Consider the following 21305-nt stretch of genomic DNA (forward strand, 5'->3'; position numbering starts at 1 on the left):
GAAGTTAGCCCTGGTAATGCGGTCTCCTTCTTGACTAACTAGATTAATTTCAAATTTGATTTGTTATTTTAAGTAAAGCAAAAAGAAGGGCATGATGGTATTATAGAAAAAATAAAACATTTAATTTGGAGTCTGAGGGTTTGGGATCAAGTCCTGACTCTATCACTTATTAATTTTGGCAATTTATTTAACCTCGCTAAGCCTTAGTTTCCTGATCTCTAAAATGGGATTAACACCACCTGCTTTATAGGGCTGTTTTGAGAAATGAGCTCAACATAGCTATTTTCATGATTCCGATTTATTATCTCAGCCATGAGAGTAATTGTACACCACGATCCTCAGTTGTTCTTGTGTCTCGCCATGTTTTTATGAAGTCAAATTTTCAAAGAGGGTGCTTAGGTCCTGCAAAGTGGCCAAGCAAATAGGCAACGCATTCTTGGCAAAACAGACACATTGGCAAATTTGCAAGCAAATTAATTCTTTCCCATAATTGCATAATTTGCAAGCAAGTTAATTCTTTCCCATAATTGAGGTCATAGTGGGCAGCGATATGGGCTCTGTTTGTGTAGGTTACAGTGTCTGTCACCCACTACTTCATGTTTCCAGAGACGACAAGGAGTCCACAGATTAGCTTATAAAGAAGGCTTTGAATCTTGTGGACTTGGTACTTACTTCTGCACTCTTTAGGAGATCCTGTTTTGCCATCAGCTGCCTCCCAAGGGCGGTCATTGTATAACGGTGCACAATGTTGGCAGTGGGTGCCTGCTGTGTTGTGTTTACACATACACTTCCCATGGACCTACAAACAAAAATAAGTAAGAACTGTGAGCACAGATGATGCTAGGAAAGAACATTCTTCCCACAATCTCCTCTCACTGGTTGGCTTTAGCCATATGACATCCATTCACCTATTTTTATTTAGGCTTTAAAATATTTTTATATATTTAAATTGTATAATCAATATCTTTATAGCTAACTATTTGTATATGTCTTTAATTATTTATTTGGAATGTGGTTTCTGGAAGTAAAATTAAAGTCAAAATACATATATGTTTATGCATTTTCTTTTAATTCCACAGTTTGGAGTAGTTAAAGGGTTCATTAAAATAGTATTTCTCATAGGGAAGAATCCTTGGGTAGAATTCTCTGGGATCTGAAGTTTATGAGAATTTTAATACTTTTTTGTGTCAACTCACTGAATTTCTAAAAATTAATATTTTGAATCATCCTGAATACTTTCTAATAACTAAGCATAGCCATGAATTCTAGTACCAAGATGCATTTATTGACACATGATGTCATGATTAGACAAATAAAGTTTTGAAAGTAGCTCAAAATTCTCAAATTATCTAGGTTCCCACATTTGGATCTATGAGGTGTTTTTTTTTCTTTTCCTTGAGAAACATAAAAGGTAAGTCAGCATAAGGGTTATTAATTATATCAACCAGTCAACAAATATTTAATGAATATCTACAAGGGAGAGTTGCTATGTTAGGCAATGTTTGGTACACAGAGCATTACAAAATATAATTTCTGTCTTTAAGAAACGTATAATGTAGCTGAAGGAAAAAAAGATTTACATAGAAAAAAATTACAGATAAGCTAGACAATAAATAAATACCTAGAAAACAAAATGATACTGGAATTTGAAAGATACAGAAACCACCATAGGTTGGCGGTTAGGTTTTGAGCTCGTCCTTGAAGATGCACAATATTTCTGACAGACAGAAGGGAAGAAAGTTTCCAGGAAGAGGAAATAAAACGAACCAAGGTGTGGTGCTAGGAGGATAGGGAAAATCTAAGCTATTTTGGCCAAAATCAAAATGAGTCCCGAGAGTTCAATGAATCTGGAAATAGTTACACCAATATGCTGATGTACTATTGCTTGACATTCCAGTAAGTTGTGCTGTTTTACCCAAAAGCCCCTTTCTCTTTTAATTCTCTTAGTATACATGTCTTTGGTTCCACTTGTGGAGGCACTCATTAGCCAGGTGTGTTATATAACCACCATGGACCTTAGACTCACATAACATTCAAGTGCAAGAATTATATATGGCTTGGGTATTGTAGGCTATTTGTGAGTAAACCACATGAGGCCTAAGAGTTATAATCTGGAAAATTTCATAAATGATAATTTTGGTGGCCATCTTGCTTTTAAATTTCATTTCTGTGTATGGTGAGGTCTTTGTGCTTAATGAAAGTTAATTGTTGCTGTCCTTTTAGCTTTTAGGAATTAGTAAGGATACAGCTTTTTTTTTTTTTTTTTTAAGAGGTTCGAATTGGCTTCTTAGAGTACCATGATGTTGCAGAAATTTTTGTTGATTCTCCTTGTAGAAATTCAATTGTTATACATTCAATTTATTGGTTTAGGTCTTGGAGTACGAAAGTGTGAGCTGAGTTATAGTTACATATTTTCTTGGGCTTCTCTTTGTGACTTTCTTCGTTAGGAGCTCTTTATACATAAAGTCCCATGGAAGTTGTGTTTACTATACATGTTCATTCACACATCCAGGCAAGCTCTAAAGACAAGTTTGCACTTAAATTTGGAGATCTGCAGGAATTCAATTTCTACCGTTCTCTAAGAGTGAGGTCTTTTTATCTTAATTCCTGGATATCTGATTTTTCATGTATTTCTGTAGAAATGCTCCAGTGCTACTGCTTTTATTAAATATTTTAAATTCAACATTCCTTATCATCATGAGAAAAATAGAAACTCTTTATCAAATAACTTCTGCATGATAAGTTTCTTTAAAAAGGCTCCCAGTAAAAACTTTGTTTGCTTGTACTAGATGCTGATTTCAAACAAAATGGAGTCTTTGGAAAACCGAGTAAGTAAAATCTTCCAAAGCTGAAGAGTTTAGTGAGGTGAAGATATACTTGTATAGCTGATAGAACTTGGTAGCATAATGAAGATTAGTGGGGAAAGCAGTTTTGTAATTGTCTAAATTTTATAACTTATAAAAATAAAACATATGCAAAACACCAGGATACAAATATTTGATAAAATTAGATTCAGAGTTCTTAGAATAAACTATCTCTAATCCATCACTGCTGTTTAAGGGGATTGCATAGAATACTATCCGAGGAGGGCATTTGAAAAAGTGTTAAGAAATATAAGACAAATATGGTAGAGATCAAGGTCAATACATTCTATCTGTATAAAACTTCAAAGTCTAGTCCCTGAGGCAGTGTCTTGAAGAATACATGGGATTTTTCCTTAGGAAGCAAAGACAAGAAGATAGAACCCCAAAGGAATATTCTGGGAATAATCAATAAATAAGAGGACATGCGTTGGAGAGGTAGGTTCTATCTAGATCATGGAACACATAAAATATCAATTTAAAGATGCTGTGATTTATCCTGTAACTACCAAAGATCTACTGAAGATTTTTGAGTAAGGAAATGACTGAAAGGTATATTTAATACTCTTTTTCTCTTTAAAAAAATTTCTTTCTACCTCACTCCTATCTTGTCTGTTATGCTCTTTCTTCCCCTTCCTCTTTTACTATCTCTTTTTCATATATATACGTATATATATATATATATATACACACACACACACATATATATACATATATATATACATATATACTTTTTTTTTTTACCATAGTTTATGCTTTCCAACAGCCAGTGGTACCCACATGTATCTTCTGATGATGTTCAGAATTTTAAAAGGTTGTTAATTCTTATTTATCACCTTTTTGCATCCTTTTTACTTTTAACAGCCATTTATAGAGTACTGTATGAAGACAAATCCTGCCAAGTAGAGTTAATTTTCTTTAGAGGAACTAAACTATCATTATAGGTCAGTTTATCAGGCACGGTCTTGGAATGCTCAAGGCTTATAGGTAATTTCGCCCCATTCACAGGTTAGCCCTGTCCCACAAATTCCAGGCCTCAAGAGGCCACAGACATTTAGGGAAACCTCATGAAACATTCACATGTATCACGAGATAATGTGGCTAGGTCAATTCCCTCTGGAGTAAGGATTTCAGAGTATTCCCTTGTTCCCACATGCCGAGAATTGAGACGAACCTCCCAGGGTCTGAAAGATGCCAGCCCAGTAAATTTTTTTGCACACAGAAAAATTCAAGGAGCTGTCATTTTGAGTATTACCAAAAATAGCTGTAAATCATTACCTAAATCATTTGAAACAAGAAATCCTTCCTCAGCGATACAACTGTTACTGTTCAAGCTTGAAAGATCACCCACTATTTGATGCTCGTGAAAAATGTGCAAGTAAAACTAGGTCTTTATTGAAAAAAAAAAAAACACAGAAAAAGGAAACAGCAACAAGTTAAACATAGTTCTTACTTGGTACACAAACATGAACTAGAGAACGAGCAGGAAAATGAGATTATGTACTTAGGGCTTAGTCAAAGAAGAGTGGTGTCTGGCTGTCTAACTGAAAAATGAGAAATCTACTTTAACAAATTTATAACTCTTAATTATCTGAAAGGTACACCTTGTCATTTTGGATATTTGATGAGTTTCATAACCTCTTCTATTATACCAAGAGTACTTTATTCTGTTGATGTTAAAAATTTTCCTACCTATATCTGATATTATTTATTTGTTACTAATATTAACCTAACTGTAAGTCATTTTTAGCACATTTATTTTACAAGGAGGGATTCATACAAACTGAGCCAGTAATTTAAGGAATTATTGAAACTGCATGCTCATTAATAGCTGCACAGTTTGGTGACAAATATATATTAGAGCCAAATAGACACAGAAAATGCCATTTCTTTATATTTGAGGTGACTGACGTAGAAATCTAGGTGGGGGACAAAGAGAGAAAATTATCATCTTTCGGATCCATCATTGGAAGATATGCAGGTCTTGCCTAGAAAAACTGCTTGTTAATTTTTCCTTTTGAGGGGTAGAAGTTAGCAGTCATGGAGTTGAGGAAATTGGCTATGGCAAGAGATTGTGAGAATCTGAGCAACGTCAGGCATATGGGTTAGACAATCATTTATCAAGATGTAGAATATTCAAACATTAGATGGAAGATTGGCTTAGACAACTTCTAGTCTCAAGGCTCTATTATTTTAAGGTTTCCTTCTCTATGTTGTGAATACTGCTTAGTTGTAGGCAAATACCCATAACCTTTTCTGAGCTGTCAGAGAAGGCTTAAATGTCATATGTCTGGGTCCTATCGCCATTTCACCAATGCAGAACATTTCCAGATTATTTGAATATCAAACAAGAGAGAGCTAGGAGAATATCTCGTCTTTCTTGCAGGTACTATTTTTGACACAAATGAAAAAAATCAATATTAATAGATAGTCTCTGAAGATAGACTTTCATTTGTCAATACTGTCTATACCTAAACTGAGTTCTGCTCTCTCTGGTTTTTCTCCTACTGTTTTCCTCCTCCTATACTGCATTTCCCCCCACTGTTTGTGACTAAAGAAATCATAGGCTAAATATCATTCTAGCTCCTGCCTTCACAAATAAAGGTATTTTTAATCATCTAGCGATGTTGTATTATAGACATTTACCATGATGGAATTACCAAAGCAAAAAATCAGTCTGGTTAACGCTTTGAAGGAGGCAAGCTAATTGAATTCTTTTAGGAATATGCGATAACATTTGCTTCCCAACTACTTTCCAAGAAAGAAACAACTGTTATTCATGTTGGACTAAAAATTATAATGAAAGTTAGTGGAGTTTTAACAGCTAAGTATTCAGAAAGTCTTGAATTTCATAAATTAATTTCCTTGCGCTACTGTGCCATTATTATTTATATACACATGATTTTATTTTCATTATTTACCATTCAACTTTGGATTCCCATGGAAAATGAATCTTCTTTCATTCTGTCATTGGAACTTTAAAAAATGTTTGTGAAAAGAGGATGCAAACAGTGCCTGTTCTACGAACCAAAGAAAAATGCTCACTTAAAGGCAGCTGCAGCAATTCACAGACCTCCCTCCATTTAGCTATGACAAATGATTTAGAAGTGGAACAAAGCTATGCAGCAATTTAAGACAAAATTTGAAGGCAAGAGCTGATTAATTTCTAAAGAGATAGTATATCCCTTTTAGAGAAAAGGATTAACTTTTAAAAGAATGAACTTCTTATGCATGAAAAGAGATAAATTCTAATAACAGGCTAGCCTGTTAGAACCTGCTCCTCTTATATGAGACAAAAACATGCACAATACTACAGCACAAACCTTTGAATAGAAAGCATTGTGAGGAAAACATGTCTTTTCATTAATGAATAAAATATTTCTTTTCTCCACTGAAGGTTTGCATGTTTTAATTTAACAGAAGAAGAGGGAGTTCTATTGTGAATATGAGGCATAATAATTGAGTTTGATGGAAAAGGGGGCTTGAAACATACTGTCAGAATGGGGCAAAATAGATTGAAGTCTGAGTATTCCAAATCCTTGTCCAATAATATATAGCAAGAATGCAAGCAATTGAAAAGCTCTATAATCTATTCATTGGTCTGTACTTGAATACTACGGAAAACAGCTCTTGTCAGAAAGCATGGGCAATATAATAAAGATAAATATGGAGCAGAGGCAATTATGATTAAAGAAAAAATTTGGCAGTACTTTGAGACTTCTCTCTTCTCAGCTAGTCAGTTGCCTGAAATTCTTCCTGTAGAGATTCATTCCTTTAGCTCCTCAATGGTGTTTTGGGTCCAGAAACTCTCTTCAAGAATGCACTTACATTCAGAAGGGGAAAATCCTTAAATTTCATATCAGCAACAAACGTATCAGCAGATATTATTGCCATCTGTTCTCAACCATAGAACTGGACTCAGAGTTGCCTAGAAGAGGAAGTGACTTCCTGATGGAGAACAAAGGAATGTCTGAAGGGGAGAGGGAAGGAGCCAAAGATAAACTGTACCTACTTCACTATTTTGCCAAGAACTTTGCTCTGGCTGACAGAGCTGGAAAATAAGCATGAATGGAGCCAATGCAAATTTCACAAGAAACCTTTCGTACACTGTATGGTAATCATGTGTTTATCAGCCTTTCTCCACTAAGTCCTTGTGTAGAAGAAACAGCGGCTTAAATTTCTCTGAATCCCCAATAAGTAACGTAATATAGATTTTCAACAAATATGTGTTATTATTTTTAATTCATCCAATATATATTTTATAGACTATTGAGAACCTTAGGTATGGATTTTAGTTCCATTTTAAAAACTTTCCAAAAACTCAGGTTGCTAATTATGCATTTGAAGTGGGAATGCGATAATTTCAATTGTCACAAAGCAGGATTTGGGGTAGAGTAGGATTTAAAAACATTCAGTTTGGTCCAGGGTGCCTCCTATCAGGGGTTTACTAGTTCACATCTGGGCAAGGCATGTTGGTATGTTTTATGTGTGGTGGTCATCATATTTGCTCTGGGAGATCTACTGTAAGCCCAAGGAATGTAGGTCAGTCATGGAGGGAAATGGGAGTAATAATAATGATAATGATGATAAATAATAACAATAATAGTAGTAGTAGCTAAGATTAGGTAGCACCATGTACTGGGCTCAGTTCCAGGCATTGTATAAATAATAACTCAATGGATTTACACAAGATAAGCTAGGTATAATTAACACTGCCATTTCACAAACGAGAAACTGAAGTTCAAAGAGTTTAAGCAATTTGCCTAAGGTCACAAAGCCAGTAAGTGATGGAGCTAATTCTAACAATCTGATTCCAGTCACCACCTTAAACTCTAAACTATGCTATTATAAGACCATGTGGAGTGGGATTTTTGAGGGATCCACTTTAGCTGAGTCTCTTCAGGGTGTTACCTAAATAAAAATTGATGCGTTCCAAACCAATTTGTCCTTGGAAAGCTGTTTAGGACAAAGACTAGTTTATAAAAGCGAGCCATTTCATTTATGGGTATTCTATTCTTTAGTAGATTATTAGTCCTGTTCCTCTGGCCGAAGCATAGAAACTTTGGGGATAGGAGAATACAGTAAAATTGACCCCCCAGTTCCCACAACTGGCATGAATAAGTTCAGGGCATATAGGAATATAGAGAATCCTTTTAGATCCTCACTGGTTCATTGTAAAACCTATCTGTGCGCTGATTATTCTGATGTCTCCTATGGGTGTTTCTGGGCCACCGCAAGCAAGCATTAACGAGCCCACTTATCAGAAACTCCAGTGAAGAAATTTACAAAAGGAAGTGATAACGAGAATGTAAATAAACTCTAATTAGAGATTTGTTCTTGTAGATAGCACCTCCTTTATATTATTTACTCTCTCTATTAGATATGATCTGATAAGGACAGTAATATTGCATAGTGTGATGGGTTTTACAGTCAGTTTTAATTTAGGTTATGAGGAATGATGAGAACACTGTGCATAACCTAATAATTTAGGTACATTTTTAGATTCAGGTTGCTGGCTTATTTTCATCTTTTCGTGTACAAAATTTTGTGTGCCCCAAACCTTTGATTTACATATCTAAATGGCAGTTTATCTGTGCTATGGTGCATGCTATTTACCATATGACATCAGGAATAAAAGGAGTTTCAGAAACATTCATACACACATAGAAAATTTCCAAATGATATTAAATCTGTGTACTCCAAATTGTGAGCATTAATTCCAAGATTGGTTAAAGATGTAGTTGAGCAGGCTTTTGTTTTGTAGTAGCTAGAGCTAAGAACTGAGATCAAGTTTTGTGGTTTATCTTTCAACATATGTCACGGCCCCTTTTGCGAAAATTAGATGATTAGTCAAAAGTCAAAATAAAAGAAAGGAAAAACTAACCTCTCCCCGCCCTCCAAACCCACCCATCAGCAGAAAGTAAGGCAGAAACTGTTCTAGGGCAGAGAAAAGCATCACTTGGGTCTTTCAAATAAATTGTAAAATCACTTTTTGAGTTAAAAATGTTGTTAATTAAATAATCTCACTTAAAAAGCTAAGTGAAAGAAAGTTTTAAAATATTCCCATTGTTTTAAACTTTACTATTGGTTCAACAGTATATTTTTTGTTAGTGAGCACTTTTCGTTTACATTTTGGATTCTTAATTTTCAGTAAGACTCTGTTATCATTCAGAGTAATGAGTTTTTAAAACAAAGCAAGACTCTTTGTGAGTTCAGGGAAGGAAACAATTTTTATTAATAACGATGGCTGTAAGAAGTCCAAATGTAGCATCTTTTGGGAAACCACATTATCATAACATCTTTTCTATGCATATTTCCCTAATTAACAAAAAATATTCTCTCTGCTGGGAAAAATTGTGAAAGACTTTGGAATGTTCCTTTCCCCCAAAGAAAAGATGACTGAATAGTCTGTCTAGCACACCTTTCTGGGTTATCTCTAACTTTTATCATTACTGAACTATTTTTACAGCTCTTTAAGTTGTATAAAACTAATAATAATGTAAATAATTCTTGTCCATAGAAATGCAAATCGCTGGTGTCTGGTAGAATGCAATTGACAATTGCCCTTAATATTGACATATTTTGCATCAATTTGTAAATATACTTCAGCATTCTTTAATTACCTATGTATGTGTGGTTCCTTGAATTTTCCCTCATTAATTAATAAGGTAAACAAAATTGTTGACACGTTTATTTTATATCTGTGTGAGTCGTGATTTTTAATCTTTAAAAATATATCCTTTTTTTTAATCACTGCCATTTCTCGTCCTCCACTAAAGTTCTATTAAAACTACTTGAGGATGTACTTCTAAAAGTGGAATTTCAACTTTTTTTAAAACTTTAGCTCCATACTTTATGGAACTAAATGGATTTTGAATGTCTTATATTTTCACAAGAATTTTTAATTCTACTAGCTTCCTCTTTTCAGTATCATCAGGCACAGACACTTTATCTTTCCTCTGGTGACTGTAATAAATATTTCTGCCATAACAATGCAAATAGCATTGAACTGAAAATTGTAATGCCCAGGAGGCTTATGAAGATTACATTTAGATAAGATCATACTATTACCAACTTATGAGATTTTTTCTACCTTTACTTTATTGCATAGTCTATTTCTCATTTGTTCTTTGTTTCCAATGGATTTTAAGAATTATTTTTTACGGCTGGGCTTTTAAAAATGATGTCAATCCAATAGATATATTTAGTTGACTAAATCCTATAAGTTATCCTAGGTTACCTGCATAATTGGGTTTCAGATGTACTTGTTATTATAGCAATAAAGTAAGGCACAGTGGTTTTAAGATGTTTCTTTCAGTGTATCTAAGACTCCCTTGCCTTAAAATATCAAATTAGTTTCTTTTTCCTCTACAAAAGCCACGATTTCTTCAGTTGCAAGATATAGAGCAGGAGAAGATTGACAAATATCATTAGATTCCTGCTGCAATTCTTGTCCATAGACAGACTTTGAGTTTCCTGTGATACTATATGAAAGCTATCTCAGTATACAGTTAAGTAATTTGAAATTTCTTTCAAACAAAATTGCTAACTGGTTACTGTGTTAAGTTATTAGTTACTAATAGCCAGCCATTCAACCCACCCCATCTCTTTTCTTCATTTATTTGGCCTCATCTAAGTCTCTACATAATTTCATTTGCACTTATCTTTTCATACATAAACTTTTCAAGTTACAATGCAAATCAGTGGCAGAACAGGGCTCAGAACTCCCAAGAGAGTCCTAAAATATTAGAAGCTCTATCTTAGAACAGTGATGTCATCAGGAGCAATTTTTTCCTTTCCACAAACACCTAAAATAACTTCTTATGATAAAATCTCATTGAGGGGAAAAGGGATCATATCAATCTCAATTTCTTAATACCTATTTAATTTAAATAATTTTAGAAAAAAGTACCAAAAGTGGAATTAACAATATAGAACTTCTAATATGCTGTTAAACTATTAACACAACTATGGGGCAAGAACCTGGGAAGCTTGAGCAAAGGCAAGAACTAGTAGAACTCATTTTGTAAGCAACTTATCTGTCAAGCAGCATTTGATTTGAGAATGAAGGAAGGTTTTGTGGGGTTTTGTTCAATGTCTTTTAGGATTTAGATGGGTTTTTATAATTAGTTGGAGGCCAGGTAAATGCTATTAGAAATGCTGTGGGGGATTATTAAGTACTTTTCACCCTAATGACATTCACTTGCTCAATGTGCTCACGTAGCTTCTGGTTATTTTAAAGGAAAATTCCTTGTCACAGACTATTTTGCATTCTCTTACAAAGTGTTTTTTTTTTTTTTTAATTCATTCTAGTTCACATTTCCCACTGTTTTCCTTTTTTCTTGACAGCTCTGTTTGACTGTCACTCAGTATTCTATACAGTGCAGAGGGTATTACAAAAGTTGACTTGTTTAAGATAAATGAGCCCCTGATTATAGTACAAGAAGCCAGTTGCTAGGGCATGTTTTCTTCCATAGTCTTTTGTTGTTGAATTAATTCATTCACACGCTTCTTTTAGTATTGAAAAATTGCTTATTTCTAGGTGAACCTTATAAAACATAGTCTTCATTACTGAGTGTGCTCATATGAAAGATCAAGGTGGAAATACTGATTTATTAAAAATTTATGCTTGTTTGGCAACTCTATCAGAATGCAGAGTCGTTAACAAATCTGTGATCATTTGTATATGGCCAAAAACAATAGCCACAGCTATTAAAATAATTGGTTTTCTTCAATACTTTTCCATCCAAAGCTATTGCTTTTTAAAACAGTCAGATTAATGACTGGGCCTTGAAATATATTTATACTGTAAATTCCTATATAAGTAGCCATGTTCGTTGTTTTGTTTTTCAGTTATTGATTTTTTCTTATTGATATTATGTTTACATAACATAAAATTCATCATTGTAACCATTTTAAAATGGACAATCCAGTGGTTTTTAGTATATTCAAAAAACTGTGCAGTCAATACCACCATCTAATTCTATAGCATTTTCATTGCCCCCAAAGAAACTTTGTGCCCATTAAGCAGTCACTTCTCATTCCTCCCTGAATTCCAATTTCTGGAAACCAGTAACGTATTTTGTCTTTATGAATTTCTCTACTGTGGATATTTCATAGATAGTGAATAATATAATATGTGGCCTTTGTGTTTGGCCTTTTTCACTTAGCATAATGTTTTCAAGGTTTGTTCATGTTGTAGCATGCATCAGTACTTCATTCCTTTTTATGGTTGTATAATATTCCATTGTATGGACATACCACTTTTTATTCATCATCAATTGATGGATATTGGGTTATTTCCATTTTGGGGCTACTATGAATAATGCTGCTATGAACATTCATGTACAAGATTTTGTGTAGACATGGGTTTTCAATTCACTTGGGTATATACTGAAAAGTAGAATTGTTGGTCATACGGTAACTCTATATTAAACTTTTTGAGGAACTGACAGACTGTTTTCCACAGCAGCAGCAACAATTTACATTTCCACCAACAATATATGAGGCTTCCAATTTCTCCACATGCTCATCAACACTTCTGTCTTTTTGATTATAGTCATTCTAGTGGATATGAAGTGGTTATCTCACTGTGGTTTTGATTTGCATTTCTCTAATGACTAAGCATGTCAAACATCCTTTCATGTGCTTATTGGCCATTTGCATATCTTCTTTGGAGAAATGTCCATTCAAATCTTTGCCCATTTTTAAATTGGGTTCTTTTCTTTGCATTATGTGGATAAATGTGACCTCAAGAGAGTAAATTTTGGAATTAGATACATGAGGTTTCTAATCTCTGCTGTCAATAATCTTGGATAAATTCCTTAATAACAAGAAATATGGAAAATATCTGCCTATAAAATAAAGATAATAATACTGGCCCCACGTGTTGTTTAAGGATTAAAAAAATATATATGTATGTAGATACGTGACAATCAATCAAGAACAATCATTATTATTATTATTAACATTATTATCTGAAATGATCCTCTTATTTTTAAAATGCCAGATTAATTCATTCATATATTGACCCAGGATTTTTTTAACCTACTTTATGTTAGACATCGTGAATGGCTCAGTACTTGCCATTAAAGGACGGGACAATTTAGCAGATAGGAAAAGTTGGATATGGACGCAAATAATTACAATATAGTAAGGTAAATGTTTTCATTGAGAGAAGTACAGGGGACTCTGGAAGGACAGAAGAATAATTGTGTCAAGGGGTTTTGTGTCAAGGCCACTAATAACCTAGATGTTTGACAAAATAGGCTATAATTTCTTGCTTTGCATGTAAGTGAAATTAGGTGGCAAAGTCTAATCTCACAGTTAAGTTTCCTTTTTATTACATTTGAGCATTGAATTAAATTACAAATGAGAATTAGAAGATAAATAGGCTACAGCTACCACCTTTAGCCTCTATTCAGATTATTCCTAGTATTCAGATGATGGAAATACTAGGATCCTATCTTCTCTTTAATTTTAATGCCTATCAGGGCCTTATCTGGAAAGAAATGAAACTACCGCCCTTCAGGAATTCTGAGAGCTGACTTAGCCAGCCAAGTTAGTGGTACCCTTAGAGATGCAAAAATAAAAGGCAAAGCTCACTTGATCAGTGTTTACTCTTAACAAATTTCATAATTGTTTGTATTATATATAAAATATTTAGTAGTAGAACAAATGTAATGGCTTTTTTTGCATTTCTAATATGTAAGCTCTCTTAAAGCTAAATACATTGTAATTTTTGAAACTGTGATTTTCTGTTTTTTCTTTCTATCTAATGAGCTAGAGAGAAAAGTTAAAAAGATATCAAAATTCTTTATGACTAAAAAAAATCTTATCATGAGGTAACAAATTATAGTCCTTCTTTATCCCCACACATGTATTATTTTATTCCATTAGAATGACATGGCTAAGATATGATACAAACTGTAGTTCCAATTATAGTATTAAGGTTCTGAATGCCAAGATCAACAGGCCTTATTTTCCTCACTATTTGAAATGGCTGCGAATTTTCTCTGTCTGAGTGGATAATGGGGTGTGTGTGTGTGTGTGTGTGTGTGTGTGTGTGTGTGTGTGTGTGTGTGTATTTTAACCTTAAGTGTCTGGTCACTAAAAATTCTCTTCATAAGAGGAAATAAGAACTTAAATTACAACTTATCTTCTACTGGATGTAATTGTTTTAGGACAAATTGAAGTACGCTTCCAGCTCTTACAAAATTGGCAAGACACAAATGAAATACCATAGAGATATGAGACTTGGGGCTGTGAACCAGAAGTCAGATATCTATTACCTCAGCTCTTCTCTTTCCATAAAGTTTCTCCCTCACCCCATTATTTTAGCTCCTTCATCCCATTATATTAGTAGTTAAATAGAGAGACTAGGCTTTCTGGACCCAGAGCTCTGACTCTAGGCTCCCAACTATCCACAGAGTAGACCCCAAAATGCTACACTGAAAAGGAAATATTCATAAGGAAATTTGCAAAATGAGATATCTGAGGAGCACTTTATAGTAAAAAAAAGAGTCAAATTTAACTTTTTATTTCCCTAATTTATAGAACTAGCAGCCTAGTCCTGTTAAAGAAACTCATTTTGGTACCTTTACAATGCCCCAGTTTTGACCTAAATATACATGTGTTTCACATTCTGCAAAGCATGTTCATGAAAAGTTGATTGTACAAATATTATATTTGGAGACTCAACCTTACTTTCCTATTGGCTTTTATTTTACTTTCAGAGATGGCAGCTCTGATACCAACATTTTAGCCGTCAGTAGTTTTTATCCTTTGGCCTCTCAGTGTATAGTCGAAGACTATAAATAAATATTGAAATGTTCTGGGGGAACTCTGAAAAGGAACCCCACTGGGAATTCATTCATGAGTACAAACATTATTTTGTAATGCCTCGAGTTCTGAAGTCCTCTGGTTTCCTGATCATACAATAAAAAGCAAAATCTCAGGCAAACTTTGCTATTAAAAGAGAGCATGTCTTACTGTTGAAAGAGAAAATAAGGCTAGACTTATTGGAAGTTTTGCAGTCAAAACACGAATAATTTCCAGCCATGAACTTATTTTACTGGGTTGCCCTTCTACTAGGAAACACAAGGTGGTAAATGAAGTATAACAACATTCTGTTCACCTTCTGTGATATCTGTAGTTACTCATTGCCAAGAAACTACTGGCAAAACTATACTATTACTAACATAGGAACATTGAAATAAGAAGGTTAAGACCTTGAAATGGATTGAGAATAGTCTCACACTAACAGTATTGAGTTGGCAGGCTTTATATTTTGTTAATATTAGGAATACAACATTGCACTCCCTTTCATGATAGAATTACCCATTCCTCTGGATCTGATGTGACAAAATGAAATAAGTGGGATTGCTGCTGCCTTTCATTCACAGTGAAAATTATGTAGGGCTAGGTATGAAAGTAAAGGATTGTAGATCCAGAAATCCCTTTTCCTTATAAAACCAAAAATATCCATCAAAGGTGATTTGTTCCCCTAAAAGATAGACATTTCTAAATTATTTACTTTGTAGTAGATGATCCAAACTCATTGCTTTTCCTTCCTTCCTTCCTTCCTTCCTTCCTTCCTTCCTTCCTTCCTTCCTTCCTTCCTTCCTTCCTTCCTTCTTTCTTTCTTTCTTTCTTTCTTCTTTTTGAGCCATTTCATTAATTAGTGAAGGGAACAGAAGGGAGAATCAATGTTAATTTCTGGTTCAATATTTAAATATAGATGACTTGGATAGATTACCTATCCCTATAAAAAAGGGTCTTTTTAATAAGAGCTTTTTCTTTGGTAGCTTATTGGGGGTGGAGATGGGGTACAGCAGTAGGGATTCTGCGTGAGTTATTACTCTATCACTGTGACTTCAAGCAAGTAAATTAATCTGTCTGTATCTATTTCTCTTATCTAAAGAATTGAAATGAAAATATCTACCTTCTTAGTTTTAGTAAGAATCAAGTGAAACAATGCATGAGAAAGGGCTTTATAAAATATAAAGCAGCAAACCTTTAGTGGTGAGAATAGTCTCTGCTCTCCCGTGTTCTCACTTCCCTGCTTGCTCAGTTTAGATTCTATAGCCCATCATGATAATTGATCCCTTGAGTCCATTCTCATCTCTCTTGCCCCTCCTGTCCTTTACCTCTCCTTTTTTCTCTGTTCTTGGCATAATGTCAACTCTGGTTAGATCCAAATCTTTAACAGCACAACAATAGCAAAAAGAGAATGAGCTTCAGTGTCTGACAGGCGAATTTAAACCGTGGCTCTACCCTTTCTTCACTTTTGGGAAATCAGTTAACATTTCCAAGGCTCACTTCCTCATCTATGAAAGAAAATGATAATAATGCATCATTCAGTTGTTGAGAAGATTAAATTCAATAACATTTGTACCATGGGCAGCACAAGGCCTGCTATATAGTAAGCATTCAATTGGTAGTAACTATTAGTAGTAGTATTGATAATCCATGACAATATTTTTTTCCTCTGCTGAGAGGATCTAGAACTAATTTGTAGATGCTCACTTCCAAACATGAATATAGATTTTACTATATAAAAAATTTTAAAACTCTGATTTAATGTTCTTATTTAATAACTTTATTGATTGTTTTTAAGCCCTCTGTTCTTTTCCTTAATACCTTGAAGAGTCAAGACCTTTCAAATGATTACTTCTGGCTTATTCACAGCATGGTAAAGAATTTTTAAAAAGAAGATAAAAACTACGATCTTAAATCTGTTCTGAATTTATAAAACATGACATATATGTAAACATAAATATGTGAATAAATGTATTCAGGTTTAGATGGGGAAAACTCTAATAACAAAACTGTATGAATAATTTTAAAACTTGGCTCACACAGCTGGGTAACATTTTCCTCGAACCCCACAGGTCTCAATGTTTGATCTTAGATTTGAACACATCAGTCAAAATACCAATACTTTTTTATAATGAGTTTCTGATTACAAAATTTAAAAAAAAAAAAAAACACCTTAACAAGTATAACTGAAGATATTTAAACAATTCTCCTTGGTATTCTAAGGCTTCCTTGCTATCCAATGGATGATATTTTATAAAACAATGAAACTTTCCATGTTCCTTCCTATCACCATCCATCAACCAACAGCTGTAAAGTCACCAGCTGCTAGGGAAAAGAACTAAATTAGTCCTCTCCAGCTGCAAAGAAAAAAAGCTTAAGATCTCCTCTTCACATAATTTCTGGGATCTCAGCAGGCTGGAATCACAGTACAGTTTTTCTTGCCACAAAACCCCTAGCCTTATAAACATGTCAAACAACACATAAGCTACGATTTATTTTTGACGATACTGAAGAAGATGAGTTTGTTGGAGAAGTAGTGGAAGTGGCTGAAATAATACAATATTATAATAGCAGCAACAGTAAGTAGTGTCTATCACATCCTAGGTATTAGCTATCATATTTTTCAACCTCACAATAACTATATAAGATAGATATTATCCTCATTTTCTTAGGAAACTGAGGTTCAGTGAGGTTACTTAGTAAATGGTGTGGTGAGTCAAATCCAATCTGTTTGACTCCATTGTTAGGGTATCAATCACAATGCTGTTCTGCCTTCCAGTAGAATGAACAGATGAGGAAAAATTGAAATGGTGAAGGATAAATGGAATAGATCTAGGAAGAAGGGGAAACATGAAAGAAGTGATGCTACTTTAAAAGATACAAGAGGAGTTTTAAGTTAAATAAAGCTGACTTGTATCCCACTTTGTACCTTTTTTTAGTTCCTTCTCCCAAAGGAAGAGAATAACCCTAAAATCTTACATATCTTAATCAATGGACAAGCTATCATTTCTATTAACTGCCTTAATTCTCTATCATCAGCCATCAAAAATTCTAGCCCATAAAATGAGACTTTATTAAGTAATTAGTCGTTCTCGCAACAATATTAGTTGTAGCCAGCATTGTGATCATCTGGAGGGCTTGTTAAACACAAATCCTTGGGCCCCATCACTAGAATTTGATTCAGTAGGTCTGGGGTAGGGCCTGATAATTTGTAATTCTAACAAGTTCCCAGGTGATGCTAATGCTGCTGATTCAGGGACCACACTTTGAGAATGACTGCTATAAACCATGCTAAAGAAAGTTAGATTTATACACACATACTTGGGACAAGCTGACTAGTAAAAGAATAGCATTTCTTGAGAGGCTATCTTTCATTCTGCAGGCACAATTTACAAATCCAGTTATTTATTTCCACCTATAATGAAAGGTGTTCACAGATACACAAATGTGGAAGGACGATTGATCTTATGGTCATGTCTTTCATGAGGCAAAAGACTGCTTTTAATGTGCAATTTGCTCAGCTAAGCAATCATAGGAATAAGAACACCACATTCAAAAGAGGCAACCATACCCAAATTTAATACCGGGTCTTTATAATACAGAAAAAATTATATAAAAGTAAAATGCATCTAAGCTGAGGGATGGAATAATCTGAAACCAGAACCATTCACATTTCCAACAATAAGTCTTTCCTGAACCAATTGTTTATGGCTTTTTTTTTTTTTTTTTTTAGAATTGAGACAGCAAGGATTCTAAATCCCCAGAAGCCAGCATAGCCTTGGCCACATAGCCTGTTTTTTTTACCTCTTCTGAGCTCTAGCTCTAGGTCTGACTTGGCCATGCTTTGGTTTCAGCACATGCTGTAGTTACAGCACTAGAGGCTACCACCACTGCTGGCAGAAGTCAAAATCAGTATGGAAGCTGGGCAGCAGGAAGCCACAAAACTAGCATTATTTTAAAAGGAAATTGCTTCCGATTTCAAAGCAGCCTTAGATTAGTAAGGAAATGAGGTTTTCATCCTATAGCATCTTCTGGAATGGAGAATGCTCATTCTAACATCCTTTCGAAATGGAAAAACACTTACTATATAATCCCCTTTACTCGGTCGGTCATCCAGATCCTCTTTACAGGTTGACAGTCTCCCTCTACTTTTCTTTCTTTCTCTATTTTTTTTTTTTTTTTTACAGAAGGGAGTCTATAGTAAACTTATTGTAACTGAGAAACCAGACTGCAATAAGTCTACATGATTAAAGCAGATGGTGGTTATCTTTCCAAAGGGTAAAGCCTGAGCCCAGCTGGCAGCACACAAAGGTTAAAAAACAATGCCCAGAATAACCTCTTTCTTGGTTCTATCCTGCACTGCCTAACTCATGATGTGAAATGAGTGACTGCACAACAGCACTGAACAAAAGTATGAGGTCCAGCTGGGCAGAGGCAACAACACAACAAGAAACAATTAAACAATCATTGAAGAGGATGCTAAGAGAAAATGCAGTTGCCTACTCTGCTGTTCTTTGCCAAGAAAGCTGAGGGTACAGGATGAACAGTAAATTATATTCTTTATTTTTCAAATAGGTAAATTCTTAAAGATGAAGTCGATGATCAATCAACTAGTAAAATAGAATGAAAATTTTGGCTAGTTATAAACTTTTATGCCTAAGAAAAACAGTGATAAGGGAGAAGAGAGGAACATTAAAATGACTGCAATTATTAATTAAAAAAGAGAATCTTCTTTCTTTTATTCTCAAATAAGACAGGAAACAGCAACTTATATTTTCCTTGCTGCAGTAGCAAGCAGATTTGCTGGTTTTCATAAAACACAATTTCTGTAATGTGGTTTGTTGATAAGATTGCTCAACCACAGGAGGACAAACAGGCTAACTGTTAATGTTTGAACTAGGTCTTCTTTCAAAGCCTCTTATATAGGTTATTTCTCATGCTGGATCTACAGAGGAACCCCCCAACCCCAACAGCACAAGGTGCCTCAGTTAAAGCTCCTGCAGTACTGCAATGGCATGATTGACAGATTTGGGGGGACTATTAATTTTCTTCCACATGTAAACTCTTTTGGAAAAGCTGGAGATAAAAGGATGGGCAAGCATCTTGTTTAGGGCCAAAAAGTTCCAGACACCAGCTACAGATGTCTCTGCCCAGTTTCCCTATATGTCCTTTTCCGAGAAACACATTCAATCATTGAATGTTAAGCACTGTGTTTGAAAAAATGATCTTCCTACCACCATCTTCCTTCTCTCATCCTTTGTGTGAATCTCACAACAGCAAAGGCTGAAGACAGGAAGGTGGTCTCTGTTCCCTCTCACCAGAAAAATCACTTGGCGTCCTGGTGAATGGCATGAGCAAGGTAGCCCAGCTGACCAAGGTGACCCTGCGACAGAGATGTAGGCAACCTTTGTCATATGGATGGAGAAGTCCTTGGTCAGCTGCTCCATCTGTTCAGGCTTTAGCCCTGTGAAACAAAACATGACAATATGTCCCGGGATGTGCTTCCAGTTGTGGGAGAAGACCAGCTGAGCCTGCATGCTAATGATGAGGTCGGCCATGACTTTAACTTCTTGCAACCACCGTTTTTGAAAATCCAGGCTGGTCAGAATAGTTGAAGCAATCTGGGTCCCATTGAGAGGAGGACTGGAATGACTTGGACTGATCGAGATCTTCAACTGTGATTCCACTCTTTGGCTCGACATCTTTGCAGACCGCAGTGAAGGCTCCCACACTCTCACCATGGAAGCCCATGTTCTTGGCATAGGATTGGCAGAGACAAACATTAACGCCCTTTTTGATGAAGTAACACATAGCCCAGACATCCTTGTTACTATCACCACTGGCAAAATCTCAGTAGGTCATGTCAAAATATGCAGAGAAATTCTTTTTCCTCACTGATGTTGCCATTTCCTTCCATTGATCAAGACAAAGTCCACTCCTTTAAGACTGTGGGCATGGGTGTACAGAATGCTTTGCTCTGGCATTTCTTAAATGCCCTTCTTAGTGTCTGTGAAGTCAAAGCCACAAATCTTGGGTTCATAGTATAGATAACTGTAGCCACATGCCAGCATCCCTGAAGATGAGTGTGTGATTTCCCCAGGATGGTTTGGGCAGAAAGACATCTTAGCTGAACTTACAAAAATCTTTGCAGATAACTGATTCCGATCCTTAAGGCTCCATTTCCAGAAATTATCTGCATAGTGACATACTGGCCACTTTTCAACACTTTGCAGTTCTCATCTAAGACCAGTTCTGCAGATGCCTTGCAAAATTCAGCCATTTCAGCAATAGGAAGGTACTCTTTATCCAGTTTCACCCCCCCCCTTTTTTTTTTTGCAGCAATCTGGGCCTCTGTCACAAAACACTAGGAAGCATGTAAAGCTTTCCATTGTCATCCCAGTAGGCACCACCTCCCAGACTCATCTTTTTACTGTTGGTATGTCTCTCTTATAAGCTTCTGTGACTCCTAGGATGGGATCTGGGGCTCCCATTTCCACATGGGCCCACCAAGAGCTGGCTGTGGCAGAGGCTGAGGAAGCAAGGCCTAGGAGGAAGGCAGCAATGACCCTAGATAGGATGCAGCCAGAGTGCAGCAGAGCCCTGCTCGGCAGCAAGGTCAGGTAG

General features: G+C 35.2%; 1 protein-coding gene and 1 pseudogene across 1 annotated transcript in view; both read right to left on the reverse strand.

Moving 5' to 3' along the window:
- NTN4 (netrin 4) overlaps window positions 1–21305 on the reverse strand; it is a 101490-nt gene that overhangs the window by 33009 nt on the left and 47176 nt on the right. Inside the window, exon 4 of the mRNA XM_023533935.1 lies at window positions 673–799. Coding sequence (XP_023389703.1) covers window positions 673–799 — 127 coding nt within the window. The remainder of the gene's footprint in view (window positions 1–672; window positions 800–21305) is intronic.
- On the reverse strand, window positions 18394–20961 carry LOC111743552 (annotated as a pseudogene).

The sequence above is a fragment of the Pteropus vampyrus genome, unplaced genomic scaffold (assembly GCF_000151845.1).
Source record: "Pteropus vampyrus isolate Shadow unplaced genomic scaffold, Pvam_2.0 Scaffold116, whole genome shotgun sequence".
NCBI lineage: Eukaryota > Metazoa > Chordata > Mammalia > Chiroptera > Pteropodidae > Pteropus > Pteropus vampyrus.